Raw genomic sequence first — 17,959 nt, 5'->3', positions numbered from 1 at the left:
AGCAGATAAAGTCAATAACCCCTTTGGGTTTCACGCCTGAGCATGGTTAGGTACCTCCTTAATGGATGGCTCAGTCCCCACGTGGTCCATGAGCTTGTAGCTGGCAGCCACAAACAAGGCTGTCGTTTCCAGTCCTTCTTCAAACTGGAGATATACACCTCCCAGTTCATCAAGGCGAGCAACAAGATCCTGTCAGGACAAAATGAAAGCACGTTGGAAGTCAAGTGATAACAGAATGAGATACGCAAACCACCGTCACCTCAGGCAGTTTTGAGAAATCTCACTCTAAATCTGGAGAACCCCTCAGTCATTTAGTACTTTGTCAAATAAGATGCTGAGGCAGAAATAAAGTATATCCTACAGGCATCCGAAGAGAACAGTGTCTTCCGCAGCCCTGGGAGCACTCCTTCCCTGACCCCTGGTACTCAAACCCAAGCGCCGGAGTCAGGGCACTGAAGACACCAGGCTGCAGGGCACCCAGGAAGCATCGGGACACAGATGGATTCCACGGCCATCCATCTGGATACAACCTACAGAGCAGAGCATTTCTCTTTCTCGTTCAATGCTCTAAAGGATGGAGAGAGACATGCTCCTCTCCTGGGCAACACAAGGCAGTGAACGTGCCTGTGGGGCACCCAGTGAGGACACTGGGTGGACTGCCTGACATCACAGACTATGTAGTCCATGAGAGCAGTCTCTGAGCAGCAGGAGGTCCCAGGCAAAAGAAAGGATCAAGTCATAATAAAAACACAGTGACCACTTGCTGAGCACTTATTATATACCAGGTACTTTAAAACTTCACTTGTTCCTACAACACCATTTAAGGATTTGAGGCTCAGACATTAAATAATTTGTCTGAGATTACAAAGAAATAAGTAGCGGAAAAAATACCTGAATTTCAGGTTTGTTAGGCTCTAAAATCTGTGGACTATGAACCTATACCTACAAAAGGCTAGAAAAGTAATTTGTCGCCTAAGTGATAGTGTAACTATCCTACCCTAACGGATATCCCCCAGGACATATTGCTCTGATACAAAGAACGTAAGTGTGCTATGGATATGAAAAGAAATGTAACTGGCCAGAATAAGCCATGCATGTCTATCTGCAAGACTCTTCTAAAAGGTTTCAAAGACAGGAGCTGGGAAATTAATTTGGCGAAATAAATTCACACCTCAATCTCCTCCACGATGCTCCTCAAGTCAGCCTGCTGGGACAGGTGGGATGCCGTCTGCAGAGCCTGGACCGTTCTGGAAGATAAAGGGTAGAACCCCAGTGAATGTCAAGTCTCATCTCCTTTCATCTGCTCACTCCTTCCTCTATTGGGACGCTTTCAGGAATATCCCTGTCCTGTTCTTTAGAAGTATAAGACAGCCTCAGTCATTAAGGAGCTTAATTACAATCCAGTTGGGAAAGGACGTTACAAAGACCCTAACAGCAGGAGAAGGCAATCCAGGCAACGTGACCTGAAGTAAGTACTGTGGGCACAGAGAAGAGACGGAGCACAACTTCACCCTCCTCTAGAAATCTGTTTTGTTCTTAGTGGCATCACATACAGAACACTGAGTAAGACTCACTTAGGTTTAGAAGAGAAAAGCTCTTCGGGAGAACAGAATTCGATTCAGCCCAGGGTATTTGGCATCCCCGTGTTGCACAACACACCACGCTAGGCAGAACTTAGCTGCCTATGAACTTTCTACTAGAGTGAGAAACTCGAGGACCAAAGAAATATTACGGAATCTACATTTGCAGACTGTTGGGTAGAATTTGGAGCAACTTTTCTGAAACCAGATCCGTGTGCTATGAACAGGAAGCCTTCATTAGACACGTGCCGACTGTTTGATACTCGTGCGATCCTCACGCTGCTGCGAGACCTGAAAGTCACTCACCCTTCAGACATCAAATAGGATAAAAGGAATTAATTTATTCTCCTTTTCTTTCCCTACCGTTTATTTCTAATTATAAAAGCACGTAGTTGTCCAAAATTCAAGCAATACATTTTTTTTTTAAAGATTTTATTTAGGGGCGCCTGGGTGGCTCAGTCAGTTGAGCGGCTGCCTTCGGCTCAGGTCATGATCCCAGGGTCCTGGGATCGAGCCCCGCGTCGGGCTCCCTGCTCAGTGGAGAGTCTGCTTCTCCCTCTCTCTCTGCCTACTTGTGCTCTCTCTCTCGCTGTCAAATAAATAAATAAAATCTTTAAAAAAAAAGATTTTATTTATTTATTTGACAGCGAGAGAGACAGCGAGAGAGGGAACACAAGCAGGGGAGTGGGAGAGGGAGAAGCAGGCTTCCTGCTGAGCAGGGAGCCCGACGCGGGACTCGATCCCAGGACCCTGGGATCATGACCTGAGCCAAAGGCAGACGCTTAATGACTAAGCCACCCAGGCGCCCCTAAGCAATACATTATTAAAGAGGAAAGTTAAAATTCCTTTAACACCTACCCCTAAAAGATAATTGTTTTCCAACTTCCTAACTTAATAGCATAATGTATGTCTTTCTGTATGAGTACATGTAAACGTACTTCACGCTTATGAACCATGACATAGTACTATACTGCTTGGATGTACCACAATTTACTCACTGACTCTCCAGTTGATACACCTTTACGTTGTACTAGGTCATAGAGTTCTGTTAACAGGCCTCATTTATAGCTCTATTTTTAAATTGAAATTTACATAAGAAAATTAACAATTTGAAAAATGAACAATTCAGTGGTATGTAGTATGTATCTCACCACCTCTATGTAGTTCCAAAATGTTCCCATCAGTCCAAAAGAAAACCCTGTGGCCATTGAGCAACTTCTTCCCAGCTTAATGGGTACAGTCCCTGGAATCCCCAATCTGCATCTGTGTCTATGGATTTATCTACTCTGGATATCTCCTATAAATGGGATCATACACTATGTAACTTGTGTCTGGCTCCTTCCATTTTGCATCACGTTTCAAGGCTCACTTAGATTGAGGCGTGTGTCAGTACCTCATTCTTTTTATGGCTTGTTCATGTATTTGCATCCACTGATGAATGTATTTCTGTAAGATAAACTTTGAGGGTAGAACATGGTAGGTATGCACACATAAGATTTTTTCTTATTAGATTCTATTAGTGCAGATAACTTGGAAAATAGAAATGGTGCTTTTTCTGGGTGGAATGGAGAAAGTACTGCTGCTCAACCCCAGAATGGTCCCCTATTTCCCAAAAGGTGACGGGGCCTTTGTGTAAAACCACCATTTGTCCATCAAGTCAACATGCTGGGGAGTGGACAGAGAATCTGTCTGCTTCCGTTGAGATCATAACCATTTAGATTCCCTCTGTGAAAAACTAATCCTGTTAAGATGACAAGCTAGAAAACAGAGCAGTTACAGTTCATGGGCAGGGAAGCCCCAAGCATTCAAAGACTCCTTGGGGATGCTTGTTGTTAAAATGCACTAGAGAAAATGAAACCTGAACTTCCAAACAAGATAAAAATCCCACATCTGCCCGTGATAAATGCTGAGCCCAGAAAAGGCTGCTAAGATAGCCAAGAAAGAACTTTTCAATTAAGATATCATTTTTCTCTTTAGAACGAGTGAATGTCATTCTGGTAACAACTTCAGAAGTTTTTAAGAATGAAATTAATCCACTTAGCTTTTGAAAAGTTTTGTCACTGGCTTTAATTACTTACTCTCCAGTTGGCAATTTCTTTCCCTCTGGAGTACTTTATTCAAACACTAAGAAAGCCGATCTTGTCTTGCTAACATACAACAGACGCTTTAAAGAAATTGGGTTATGAGGGACCACAATGGCATCTTTTCAGATGGTTCATTCAAACCTAGAAATTTTTTTCTCCATTCTAGACAAGTTTATGAACATTCATATCCTAGAATAAATCCACTTAAATGTAGAAGGCCCATTTAGAAGTCCTAATTTATATCAGATTTCCTTAAACAGGGCAAGGACAAGTTGGTAGTAATGTTTACAAGGCATCCTGCTTGTTTGATCTTCACAATAATCCTGTGAGACAAATATCACTGTACCCGTTTTACATATGAATACACTGAGGTATAGAGGGATTACATAGCCTGCTCGTGGTCACAGACGTATTAAGTAGAAGGGTCTGGATCTGAACACAGTTCTTTCCGATCCCAAGCATGTGCTCTTTCTACCAGCCAGCTTTCTTCAAGAGAATAGAAACGTCAAAGTATAGTTTCAGCCTTTATTAACTCTTTGTGGGGCACCTACCATGCATCACACTGTGTGAGCACCACAAATAAAGATGCTTACAATCTAATATAGAAATGACTACAGTGGGCGCCTGGGTGGCTCAGTCGGTTAAGCGGCTGCCTTCGGCTCAGGTCATGATCCTGGAGTCCCTGGATCGAGTCCCGCATCGGGCTCCCTGCTCGGCAGGGAGCCTGCTTCTCCCTCTGACCCTCCCCCCTCTCATGTGCTCTCTGTCTCTCTCTTTCTCTCTGTCTCAAATAAATAAATAAAATCTTAAAAAAAAAAAAAAAAGAAATGACTACAATACAACCAAGGAAGTAACCAGCTTCCTAAGAAAGGGACCTAGGAAGGAAGTGCTCTAGAGGAGGAGGAGCTTTTGTTGCACGTCCACTAAGACCCAGACACTGCGTTAGATTCTTCTCATGCATTATCTCATTTAATCCTGACATTTGTTCTGTGATGTAAGGATTATTGGTCTCCTTTTATAGATGAGGCTCGGGGAGGTTAGTGACTAACCCAAAGTCACACAGCAAGGAAGAAATAAGGCTGGTGTTCAAACCCAAGTCTAACTCCAAAATGGATACGGATATACTTCCTTTGCACTTTTTCCTGTTCTGGGATTTTGAGGAAGGAGACTTTTTTTTTTTTTTTTTTTTTTTTTGCTTGGAGGGAAATGGAAAGATTCTGTTGTAGAAGGTGGCATCAGATTGAGGCACTGACAGTGGAGACTAGGGATCTCACTGGGGATCCTTGGAGATCTCCCCCAAGAGATTATGAGAGGAGATCAAAATAACGTGATCTAAAACCGAAGAACAGCAGTACTTGACTAGGCAAAGTGTATATAAAACATCAGCCCCAGGAAAGACAGCCCCAAAGTTACTGATGACTGACCATGTGACAATGAGCAGGGTGTAAGTGACAGAGAGAATGCAATTGACTATGAGCCCTGCCCTTAACAAAGCTTCCAGTTTAGAAACATTTTGATCTTCCTTAGCCAAAACAAAACAACACCCCCACCCCCCCTCAAAAAAACTCTGGGAAACTGAACTATTCTGCAACAGGGAATTGGTGTCACCAACCTATTGCTAAACAATTAACAGGAGGCCAGGCGCTCTACCCTCTTTCAGGGGTTGCAACTGAATGGGGGGACACAAACAAAACAAAAAATACGTATGCCATTTTAAATGAGGAGTTTCAGTGTTACAGAAAAAAAAAACTACATATACTATCACTTTAAAGTTTAGTCAACGTCCTCAAGTCAATTACAACATTTAAATTTATAACAAAGAGGAAAATTGCTCAGAGTTCCTTTCCTGTAAGGTGCTTCTCCTTCCCCTAAGCCTTTTGCAGAGTAGTACAGTCTGGTTGCTAGAATGCTCTCCCCTCTGAGCATGCACTTCTCCCACCAGATGCTGTCTCTCAACTTCAAGGGATCCTGTAAGCCCTCCTCCAGGGCAGAGTCCCCACTGCCAACAGCTCACTGTGCCCTGGCCAATGCTCAACAAAAGATGCACGCAGCTTGCTGGCCTCACTTTCCCTCGGTTATCTCCTAACCCTTGCTGCAGCCTCTCACCTCAAAAGCAATTCTGTCTTTATGGGGCAGTGTGTCTATGTTCGGACTCAGTGTCGTGAGGACCACGGTGTCCAAGTGAGCCCATCAGGACAGGGACCTTGCTTGCCTCGGTTCAATACTGCGTCTGCAGCGCCTGGAAGAGCACACAGCACATAGCAGGTGCCCAGAAAAGATTCGCTGAACCAGTGGATGAACCCTCTTCAGGACAGTCTCTGCCACCGAAGAAGCCGGAGAAGCGCTCGACACGATGACTTACGCTAACACAGTCTCCTCCTTGCTGAGGCGAGCAGTAAGGGCACCGAGTGCTTCTTGGGAAGCCAAGGGAAGGCCAAAGCCACTGAGGGCGGCCACGGCGTGGTAGATCTGGGTTACGGATGAGTCTTCGCTGACAGCTGCCAGGAGCAGATCTTTGGTCTCATTTGAAACAGAGATCTAAGAAAGGATTGGCAGACACAGAGTTTTAGAACAGGTGCTGGCAGTGGGTGACCAACAACATGCAGAGTAACCGCCAAAGTCACACCACCCAGCGGCGCACCATCATTGCCCCTCAGCTCCTCAGACACCAGAATTCAGTGTCTGTAAGAATGCAGCACAACGCTTTTGAAAAGATTCTGGCAAGTCACATGCCTGCTTATATGGCTCCCCTATGTTCAATAAAATGGATTTCCAGAAATCTGGTATGAGGGGCATTCTTCCTTTACTTTGAACATTTTTAAAACGTCAAAGGGAGATGGAAAGAAAAATCAAGGCTTCCCAGAAGAGAGGCAACTATAGGAAAAAGTTATTTAAAAGCCCCAAAAAGTGAAAACTCGGGGGCTAAAAATAAACTCCATTTTCTTAAGAAAAACAAAATCATAAGAATGGAATTTCCACCCACACTAATGGATTCTCATTGTTAAAAAAAAAAAAATTAATCTGACACAACCCTCCCTCTTTAAAAAAAAAACACTTTATAGTTCAAAAGTAAATATAAATGTAGAAGTTAGACTCACCTCGCACCCTGAGAGGGCCTGGCTGGACTGGGCTGCATAGAAAAGGGAGTCCACATTGGCCGGATCAAGGTTTGACTTAATGAAGGTGCATGCTTTCTAAACAGGGGTGGAAAGTCAGTGATAAGTGGTGATATACACAGAGACTGGGAAAGTGTACATGCTTTTTTTTTTTTTTAAAGATTTTATTTATTTATTTGACAGAGAAAGACACAGCGAGAGAGGGAACACAAATGGGGAGTGGGAGAGGGAGAAGCAGACTCCCTGCCGAGCAGGGAGCCCGATGCGGGACTCGATCCCGGGACTCCAGGATCATGACCTGAGCCGAAGGCAGTCGCTTAACCAACTGAGCCACCCAGGCGCCCCTGGGAAAGTGTACATGCTTTTTGATGACAAAATTCTAAGCAATCTGTGATGGCTTAAAGTATGAGCTATACAAGATTTCACGTTTTAAGCAGGTATTTTCCTTAGGACACTGTATCACACAAAATTGCTGAGTTCATGCCAAGAGCAACAAACCTCAAGTACTTTAGTCCTTCTGAACCCTAGAAAAAAAGGAAAGAAACCGCTTCCACTGACCACCTGCTCTGGCCATAACCTGTGCTGTTTATGATGCTCTTCCTCTTAATGAACACATAAAGACCCTGTGGTAGATATTATCATTCCCATTTAACAGAAAAAGAAACTGAGGCTTGGAGTAGTAAGTTACCTGGTAAAGGTGACAAAGCTAAGTGTCTCCTCTGATTCTAACTGTACTGGGGTCTCCACTTAGATGTCTCCAAAGCTAAGTCAGGTTCAGCACATCTAAAATGAGCTTGAAACCTTCTGTTTCTGCTCCTGGACTTTCTAGCTCCTGTATAGGCACCACCACCTACCCAGCTACCGGAAGCAGAAACCTAGGAATCACTCTTGACTTCTCCCTTACCCTACAGGACTAGTGAACTTATCTCCCTTCTCATTTTTCAAACCCAATCCCCATCCTCTGGTTTCTCTCATTGCCTTATTTCAGGCACTTGCCATTTCTCACCTAGATTGTTATAATCATCTCTTAACTGGTCTCAAGCCACGTAGTCCATTCTGCATACTGACTGCTCAAGGTGATCTTTACAAAATACAAATGCAACCACATATCAGAACCCTTGGGTAGTTCCTTACTATCCTCAGAACAAGAGTCCAAGTTTCTGATACAGCATAAAATGCCCTCATGACTGACATTCACTTTCAGGGCCAGCTTCATCACCACACCACCTCCAACTCCCAAATCTTACCCTCCATTGTACTCTGGCGACCCAAAGACACTATGATCTCGCCTTGGTATGTATGTGACCCTGCTATTCCTGCCGCTGGGAGCACCTGTCCTTTGCCCCTCCTGTCTGCCAAACCAGATCCTATCTTCATCTCTGCTCAGGTGTCACCTCTTCCAAAAAACCTTCACTGACATTCATCCCAAGTTAGGCCAGGTGCCTTCCCCCCCAGAGTGCTCCCCCAAAGCACTTACCATACGGTACTAACTACCTCCCTCCACGACCAGTTACGTAAGAGCAAAGACTTTGGATGAACCCCAATCACAGGGCCTGCCACAAAGCAGGCACATTATAAAATCCACACTATTCTTATTGTATCAAACTCCAAGAAATATTATTTAATAGTTCTATCACTAAATATTTTGATTGAGGTAACATAAAAGTCACCTATTCATAATTAAATGGCAATAAAATAGTTACTGGTGGGTGCTTCTGAGGAGTAGGACAGAGTGTAGGGCAAGGGGGGCCACCTAACAGGTTGCTGCTTTCCACTAACAGCTGTGCTGTATTATCTGATGTTTTACTGTGTGCATGTGCTACTTTAACCAAAAATCTATTTTTTAATTTTATGAATAAAATTTAAGTGGCAGTCTCAAAACAAATGAGTTTCAACCAGAAGTTCGAAAGAAACCAAAGAAAGAAATACTTCACCCTGCACAAATTAGGGATCTGAAGAGCACAATCTAGTTAAGGAATCCTTCAGCAGACTGTAGGTAAGCTTAAGACACGTGCTTTGTCGCCATCTGGTGCTTTAACAATAGAACAACAGCATCCAAGACCCCTAAACAAGGATTATGGTCATTGCTGCCATAATGTGTCAACACTGTTCTAAGTGCTTGATGTGCATTTCTCACTATGCATTAGGCTCTCCTATTATCTTACGTTTACAGACAAGAAAACTGAGGCATCAGAGAGGCAAAGTTACTTATCCAAGGTCACTCAGCTCTTAATGGAGGAGCTAGAATTCAAACCCAGGCAGCCTAGCTCCACAGTCTGAGCTGTACAACCTCTGATTTGTCCTGGAAGAAGACCAGCAACGTGCCAATTCTAATTCTTTGCCCAGACAAATCAAGGTAAACAGTACGAGCAGTCAGTGGCCTCAAAGCTCCCAGTGTCAACTTGGTTTTAACAGCAGCAGCAGAAGTGAGAGAAGAACCCGGGAGACACACCCTGGACGCTCAGTAAGCCCACCCACTGCTGAGGCCTCAGCTGGCTACTTCCAGCAGTTTTTAACTCTGACTTCAGCTGTCCTTATTCCAGACTCATCTTCCCAACTGAAGGCTGCAAATCACCCCCTAAATGTCCATTCCCCATCTGCTCCTCTCCAACTTTCTGAGCCCTCTATTAATACTCCAATTATCTAAACATCCTCCTGAGCGAAGAACATCAGTGCTTTTCTCAACCCATTCTTCCCTACAGTTCCCCGAACAGAATCAGGAGCCAAAAGACAGCTAAATCTCTCTCATCTGCCCTTACCTCTCCCTTATTTCATCCATGAACGTCTCCCAACTACTCTTAACCCCTCTCACACCACGTTCTGTAATCTCGCCAGACTTTTGTTGCCTTGTCGTGCTATGGAGGCATACCCAGGCGAGAACCCCCGCACCAGGTCCTTTGTAACCAGGCCCACCTTTTTTCTTATGCACGTCTTACCACACTTCCCCCCACGCCTCTGCTCCAGCTGCCCTGGACAACCCACCCACTGCCCCCAACACCCAACAAGCACCTTTAAGCCTCCAGGCTTAGTACAGGCTCTTCTCTCCATCTGGAAGCCCATCCACCTTGTCAGTTCAACTTCTCCCTCTCAACTGGTAACTCCTGACATATTAACAAAACTCAAGACTTCTTTTTTTTTTTTAAGACTTTTATTTATTTATTTGACAGAAAGAAAGAGAGTGAGAAAGAGAACAAGCAGGGGGAGCAGCAGGCAGAGGGAGAAGCAGGCCCCCGGCTGAGCAGGGAGCCTGACATGGGACTCAATCCCAGGACCCTGGGATCATGACCGGAGCTGAAGGCAGACACTCAACTGATTGAGCTACCCAGGCATCCCTTCAAGACTTCTTTTAAGATTTTATTTATTTGCGAGAGAGAGAATGAGAGACAGAGAGCATGAGAGGGAAGAGGGTCAGAGGGAGAAGCAGACTCCCTGCTGAGCAGGGAGCCCGATGTGGGACTCGATCCCGGGACTCCAGGATCATGACCTGAGCCGAAGGCAGTCGCTTAACCAACTGAGCCACCCAGGAGCCCCAAGACTTCTTTTAAAATAAACTTTCCTTGATCCTTCTACCTACTCCCACCCCCCATCTGCTACCTTCTTTCTCTTTCTACCAGCAAATCTCCAATTGGAAAAGCCAAAGCATACTTCCCAGTACTCCCTCCCTCAACACTGGACAGAACTGATCACTTCCTCATTCTGAAATATTCCCTTCCTTCCCTTCGAGGAATCCCCTGCACTCTTCTGGCTCTTCTTCTACTCTCAGCTGCTCCTTAGTTTCATCCTCTTCTACCTGATCATTCAACAGTGGAGTTTTTCAACTCCTTAGCCCACTTCTCATCCATCTTCTCTCTCTCTAGGCAATCTCATTCATGCCCACAGCTTCGTCCAGAACCTCTATGCAGACAGTCTCAGATTTGTACCCCCAGCCCAGACTTCTCTCAATGGCACTTATATGACTCAAAGGCACTTCAAGGTCAACATATTTAAGACCAAATTCATGGTCTTGCCCACACAAACCTCATTCTCTTTCCGTGTTCCCGTCTTATGGAATGGCCCAACCATCCACCTGTGCAGCAGAAGTTGGAAGTCTGGGTGTTACCTTTTGCACCCTTTCTGCATTCAGTCCTGCCCCATAATCCCCTGCCAAAGTCTGTCCTCTACAGAACAGGAGAAACCTTTCCAAAATGAAAATGGATCCTGATACTTGCTGCTTAAAATCAACTGCTCTTTAGAGAAAAAGCAAACATTTTCCTGTGGCTACCGAGGCACTGAGACTTAGCCACTACCTTCCCCTCGGGCTCCACTCCTCTCTCTCCCATTATCTGGAGCTCCACATGTGGCCTCCTCTCAGTCTCTCAAATGTAACCTACTCCTTGCCTGCACAGGACTCTTGCCCCTGCCATTCCCCCTGCCTGAAGTTCCTTCCCTCCCTAGTCTCCCAGTTAACTCCTACTTTCCCTTTAGAATTCAGATCAATCATCCCTTCCTTCACTTAGTAAACAACTACTGAGTGCCTACCACATGCCAGGTGCTACTCTAGGCACTGGAGATGCACAACAAATAAAATGAACAAAGTCCCTGGGCTCAAGGAGCTGTAATTTAGGGGGCTACAGAGTGAGATTTAAGCTCAGAGATTTCCTCGGAAAAGCCTTCCCTGACCAAGTCAAAGTCCCCTATTTATAACACCATATATCTCACCTTCATAAAACTTACCATTGTTATAAATATTCATATATCTACTTGATTATATGACCAATGCCTATCTCCACTATTAGAGTATACATTCCAAGAGGGCAGAGGCTCTCTCTCTCTCATTGTTCAACACTGAATCCCCAGCGCCTAGCACATAGCAGAACTCACTAAGTATCTGCTGAATGACTAAATCGTGCAGCAGCCAGTCCCCTGTACAAGGTCGGGGCTTAGAGTAAGCTTTCCCAGCAGACAGGGTGAGCAAGCTGCTCCCTCTACTGGACTCTCACACTACCTGTGTCTGGGACCTTCCACACACTAGGAGTCCCTTTGCACTCAGCACCTGGTCTTGCTATCATGGTCCCTGTCTTTCACTAGATAATGAGCTGTTGTCTTCTCTGCACTTAGCATAATGCCTGGCACATAGCAGACGCTGCATAAGTAAATTACTGCCCGAAGGAATGTCTGACTGTCTGCTCTCCCCAGCAATCAGCTGAGTACCTGGCCTTCAGCAAGCACTCAGTACTTGTTGGAACAGTACAAATATATTGACCTTCATAAGTGCTCACCATGTACCAGACACTGAGCTAAGCACTTTATACTTTATCATCTCATTTAATCCCCATAACAACCCTGCAAGATAGTTATCACCATCCCCTTTTACAGATAGGGAAAGTGTATGATTGACAACCTGTATACACTGCCTAATGTTCACTGATTTCAGTCACTCGAATACTACATCACAATTTTTGCCGTAGTATATATCCTATTTACTTCATATTTTCAGTATAATGAATACAAAACTCCCACCATTGTTCTTAAATCTTATAGAAAGCTAAGCAATAATATCTATAAAATCATCATTCTCAGGTGCTTATGGTTTTTAAATACACATGTACAGGGGCGCCTGGGTGGCTCAGTCGTTAAGCGTCTGCCTTCGGCTCGGGTCGTGATCCCGGGGTCCTGGGATTGAGCCCCGCATTGGGCTCCCTGCTCGGCGGGAAGCCTGCTTCTCCCTCTCCCACTCCCCCTGCTTGTGTTCCCCCTCTCGCTGTGTCTCTCTCTGTCAAATAAATAAAATATTAAAAAAAAAATACATGTACAGTACCTGACTATTAAAATGAAAGATGTTCACTCTTCATAACACCTAAAATCAACTCTCATTTCACACTCTGCTGTTCCTAGAACTGCTTTCTATTCTCAACTTCTTAGTAAGCCCCATTCCTCTTGGTTTTGCTGCTAAAATCCCTTGTGACAAAATAACCAAAATCTCCCCTAAGGATCTATCTCTGAGAGCAACCAGTTCAATGCATCTAGCAGGACCGAAGGAGTTCTCTCCGCTCAGCTGAAAGCAACAATAATGGAGCAGGACACGCATCACCACATGGAAGTAGCAGTAATGGAGACTGTCCTCAATGGATTTATCTAGTGTGACAACCAATAAGACAATTCAATAGCCTGAAACTTGCATTCAACTCCCTTCCTTCCATTGCTTATAACGCACACATTACACAATCACCACAGCACCCTCCGTAAGCGACTCAAAGAGTGAAGTATGTGATTAACCCATTTATTTTCTGATCAACAGGCACATTTGAGAGCTTCCATTTCTAATAAGCTAACATTTACAATTCATTCAACATTATTTGTTCAACAACCTGTGTGTATTAGACATCAAGCAATAGGGATGACAGTGGAGAAAAAATGTCAATCAATGTACATTAACCCCACTACTATATAATAGAGCTAAGAGCTAATATTTAGTACATACTCAACACATGCCAGCACCATGCTAACTTCCCTAACATACATCACCTGCAAGCTATTATTTTTATTATTATCTCTATCTTACAGATGAGAAAACAGATTCTGAAAGGTTCAGTAAGCTGCACAGGTCACTCGGTTGTATAGTTCTGAAGTCAAGATCTTGAAACCAAGCAGTCTGACTTTAGAGTCTGTTTTATAAACATAAAGCCATAGCTGGCCCAACCATGCAATTACCCCCAATCACACTGCACTGCAGCTGTCTGGATAGCTTCAGTCTGTATCTTCAGCCCTGACCAACATCCCTTCAAACTCAGGACATCAGCAGGGAACACCTCTAGGAGTATGTGTTCAACCTAAATCCATGTGGAACTCTCAATCATGAGACAGAGAAAAAGGCACTGCTCTAGCTAATGTGAGAGTGGCTCACTCCTCCAGGATCCCCCTAGACTGAATCCTACAGTTCCACAGAAGTTTGAAAATGACCAGTAGAAACCACTCTCCTGCATTCAAATCCACCAAAATTCAACCTTAACCTAATATTCCAATTTTATCTCCTATACCTCACAATACAAAACCTCTACAAGTCAAGACTGCTCCACTCTGCGTCTCCCAGTTTGCTCTCTCTTGTCCCCAGCCGTCCCCCCTCTACAGACACTGCAGCCTTCTGTACATTGCAGTATCTGCACCAGGCACTGTCTGAACTCACCTTAATAGATTATAAATAGAAGCAAAACTTTTTAAATATTGATGATGACAATAATAATAACTACCACTTGAAGGGCCTTTTGTGGACCAATCACTTACTTGGCATAATATGATTTCACTTTATCTTTACAATGATCCAGTGAGGAAGGCATCATAACTCCCCTTTTACAGAGAGGTGGAACCAGAATCAAAAACTTGGGCAAGGGGCACCTGGGTGGTTCAGTCGGTTAAGCCTCTGCCTTCTGCTCAGGTCATGATTCCATGGGCCTGGGATCGAGCCCCATATCAGGCTCCCCGCTAAGCAGGGAGTCTGCTTCTCCCTCTCCCTCTGACCCTCCCCCCCACTCATGCTCTCTCCCTCTCTCACTAGCTCACTCGCTCTGCACTCTCTCTCCCCAATAAATAAATAAAATCTTAAAAAAAACAAAAACAAAAAAAACTTGGGCTAACTAGCGCTGATGCCTGTACTCTTTCTTTGGAGAGAAACTAATTTTACTCAGGAGGATTCACCTACAGGATTTATAACAGGGTAATCACAAGGAAAAGTCTGTTTCCTTAATACAGTCATGCATAGGAAGGAAATACTAGGCAGAAACAAGAGACAGCTGTCAGGAAGAAACCTGAATAAGTGTGGACCTCATACAGCAGGGATTAGCAAATTTTTTGCAAAGGACCACAGAGTAAATATTTTAGGCTTTTTGGGCCAGATAGTCTCTTTAGTAACTACTCAACTCTATTGCTAAAGTGCAAAAGCAACCACAGTCAATATATAAATGAGTGGGTGTGGCTGTGTTCCAATAAAACTTTATTTACAAAAAACAGGCTTCAAGCTGGATTTGACTCTGGGGGCCATAGTTTGTCAACAGTTCCGCCCTATGGTATTAAGATGATGGCTGGCAGGGGCGCCTGGGTGGCTCAGTTGGTTAAGCGACTGCCTTGGGCTCAGGTCATGATCCCGGAGTCCTGGGATCAAGTCCCGCAACAGCAGGAAGCCTGCTTCTCCCTTTGGCCCTCTCCACTCTCATGCTGTTTCTCTCTCTCAAATAAATAAATAAATAAAATCTTAAAAAAAAAAAAAGATGATGGCTGGCAGACATCGGCCAAATTACTTAACCCCTCTGAACTTCCATTTCCTTCTCTATTACAGGATAATATTTCTGACCACTTAGAATTAAGACAATTAACTCGAGATAATATATCCACTGTACCCAGCATATATAAGGCATTCAATAAATCAATTGCGATTACTGATTCTAGTCTGGAGCAGGAAATGTGAAAATAAGCCTAAGACATCAGAAACTCTCAGACTGGTGGATCGCATAAAATCGAACAAAAAACACACAAAGACATTCTGAGCATCAAAAAGAATAACAACTGTTATTGCATGTCAACTATACTTCAGAAAAGAAAAAGAAAAAAAAAAAAAAAGAATAACAACTACCATGGATTGCAAAACATTAACTGGGACTACCAGTTCTGGCCATGGCAGAATTAAAGGTATTGAACTTACCCTCCTGCCATAAATAACTATAAAACTGAAAAAATATACGAAGTTGAGACACTGGACAACAGACAGTATAAGGCTGTGATACTTAAAAGAAAGTAAAAAGTGTGAAAATGATAGTACAAATGATGGGAGTTTAAATAGAAATATGTTGTTATAAGGTTCTTTCATTATTCGTGACACAGCAAAATAATAATTCAAAGTAGACTGTGATAAGTTCAAATGCATATTATAATCTCTAGAGCAACTACTAAAAAAAATAAGTAGAGCTAAAAAACCAACAGAAGAGATCAAATGGAATAATCAAAATTTATTCAATCTGAGACAGGAAAGAAGGAGGAAAAAAAATAGCTAGACTAGTAAAAAACAAATAACAAGATGGTAAACTTAAACCCAACAGTATAGTTACATTAAATATAAATTGACTAAACTCCCCAACTAAAAGACAGAGATTGTCAGACTGGATTAAAACAACAACAACAACAAAAAAACAAGTCCCTACTACATACCGTTTACAAGAGATAGGTTAATCTGACAATACCCAAATCCAATGATCCAACTTTATCATAGCTAAAAGTGAAACAACCAGGTATTATGCACCAATGACAGGAAGTACATAGCACCACCTATGAAATATTTCTGCCAAGAAAACTGACCTGAATATAATTAAGCCTCAAGAGCTAACTATCCGCTTATATGAATAAAAAATATAGGAAGTAGGGTGCCTGGGTGGCTCAGTTGTTAAGCGTCTGCCTTCGGCTCTGGTCATGACCCCAGGGTCCTGGGATCGAGCCCCACATCCGGCTCCCTGCTCCACAGGAAGCCTGCTTCTCTCTCCCACTGCCCCTGCTTGTGTTCCCTCTCCCGCTGTGTTTCTGTCAAATAAATAAATAAAATCTTAAAAAAAAAAAAAGATAAGAACTATGTTCAAAAACAGCATGAGGGGGCGCCTGGGCGGCTCAGTTGGCTAAGTGTCTGTCTTCAGCTCAGGTCATGATCCCAGGGTCCTGGGATGAGCCCCACATTGGGCTCCCTGTTCAGCGGGGAGTCTGCTTCTCCCTGCCCTCTGCCCCTCCCCCCAGCTGATGCTCTTTCTCTCTCTTAAAAAACCTTAAAAAAAAAAAAAAAAAAACTACAAACAAACAGCATGAGGATGCTATTAATCAAAGGCAAAATGTGGAAACTTTTCCAGGATAAGTGACCTGGCTTGTTCTACAAATAAAAGGTACTGGGGGAGGGGGAGACGGAAACTACTGTAGATGAAAAGGATCTTTAAAAGCAGAGTTCTCCGGCTGGTAGCAGAAGAGGTCAGAGATTTGAAGAGTAAGAACTTAACATGCCATTACTGATTTAAATGGGGAAGGGACAACATAAGAAAAAATGTGGGTGGCCTTGAGAAACAGAGAGCAGCCTTTGGCTGATAGCCCACAAGAAAATGGAGATCTCAGACTTACAACCACAGGGAACTGCATGCATTCTGTTAACCATCTGGAGGAGAGACTGAGCAGATTCTTCCCCAGAACCGGCAGAAAAGAGCCCAGCCTGGCCAACACCATCATTTTGACCTTCTGAGACACTAACTAGAGAGCCCTGCCAAGCCTGCCTGGACTTCTGACCACAGAACTATCAGCTAATAAATGAGTGCTATTTTAAATAACTAAATGTGTGGTCATTTGTTATGCAGCCATAGAAAACTAATACACAGGGGCACCTGGGTGGCTCAGTCAGTTAAGTGGCCAACTCCTGATTTTGGCTCAGGTCATGATCTCAGGGTCGTGAGACTGAGCCATGCGACAGGCTCTGCACTTAGTGGGAGTCTACTTGAGATTCTCTCCCTCTGCCCCTTCCCCCACTCGAGTTCTCTTTCTCTAAAATGAGTAAATAAATCTTTAAAAAAAGAAAACTAATACACAAGGCTTATATGAGAAACCTGGTCTTAACCTCTTTGCCCTAGCTGTCCATGCTACTGTAATGAATAAAATGTAAATTCACGGGGCGCCTGGGTGGTTCAGTCACTAAGCGTCTGCCTTCGGCTCAGGTCACGATTCCAGGGTCCTGGGCTCGAGCCCCGCAATGGGCTCCCTGCTCTGTGGGAAGCCTGCTTCTCCCTCTCCCACTCCCCCTGCTTGTGTTCGCTCTCTCATTGTGTCTCTCTCCGTCAAATAAATAAATAAAATCTTTAAAATAAATAAAATTAAATTAAATTCACTTAAGACTGAACATTCTCCCGGGCGCCTGGGTGGCTCAGTCGGTTAAGCGTCTGCCTTCAGCTCAGGTCATGACCCCATGGTCCTGGGATCAAGCCCCACATCATCCCTCTCCCTCTGCCCCTCCTCCCTGCTTTTGTGCGCTCACACTCTCTTTCTCTCTCAAATAAATAGATAAAATTGCTAAAAAAAAAAAAAGAAGAAGAAAAGACTGAACCTTTTCCTAAATCCAGGAAGTTTTAGTTGTGATGCATTTTCCTCATCAAAGGTCCAAAAAGTATATCAAAACTGCCTGATGTGGTGACTG

General features: G+C 43.8%; 1 protein-coding gene across 5 annotated transcripts in view; it reads right to left on the bottom strand.

Annotated features, from left to right (window-relative positions):
- Window positions 1-17,959, bottom strand: part of RPN2 (ribophorin II) — a 60,279-nt gene that overhangs the window by 36,703 nt on the left and 5,617 nt on the right. For all 5 annotated transcript variants that reach the window (XM_064573146.1, XM_064573147.1, XM_064573149.1 and 2 more), the window contains exons 3-6: window positions 6,763-6,858; window positions 6,027-6,202; window positions 1,172-1,247; window positions 55-189 (exon numbers count right to left, since the gene is read on the bottom strand). In XM_064573146.1, the coding sequence (XP_064429216.1) occupies window positions 55-189; window positions 1,172-1,247; window positions 6,027-6,202; window positions 6,763-6,858 (483 nt within the window). The remainder of the gene's footprint in view (window positions 1-54; window positions 190-1,171; window positions 1,248-6,026; window positions 6,203-6,762; window positions 6,859-17,959) is intronic.

Source organism: Mirounga angustirostris, unplaced genomic scaffold (genome assembly GCF_029215605.1).
Source record: "Mirounga angustirostris isolate CCGP_5_RB_7025 unplaced genomic scaffold, mMirAng1.0.hap1 SCAF_10, whole genome shotgun sequence".
NCBI classification, from domain to species: Eukaryota; Metazoa; Chordata; class Mammalia; order Carnivora; family Phocidae; genus Mirounga; species Mirounga angustirostris.
This window is presented reverse-complemented; position numbering and strand designations above follow the sequence as displayed.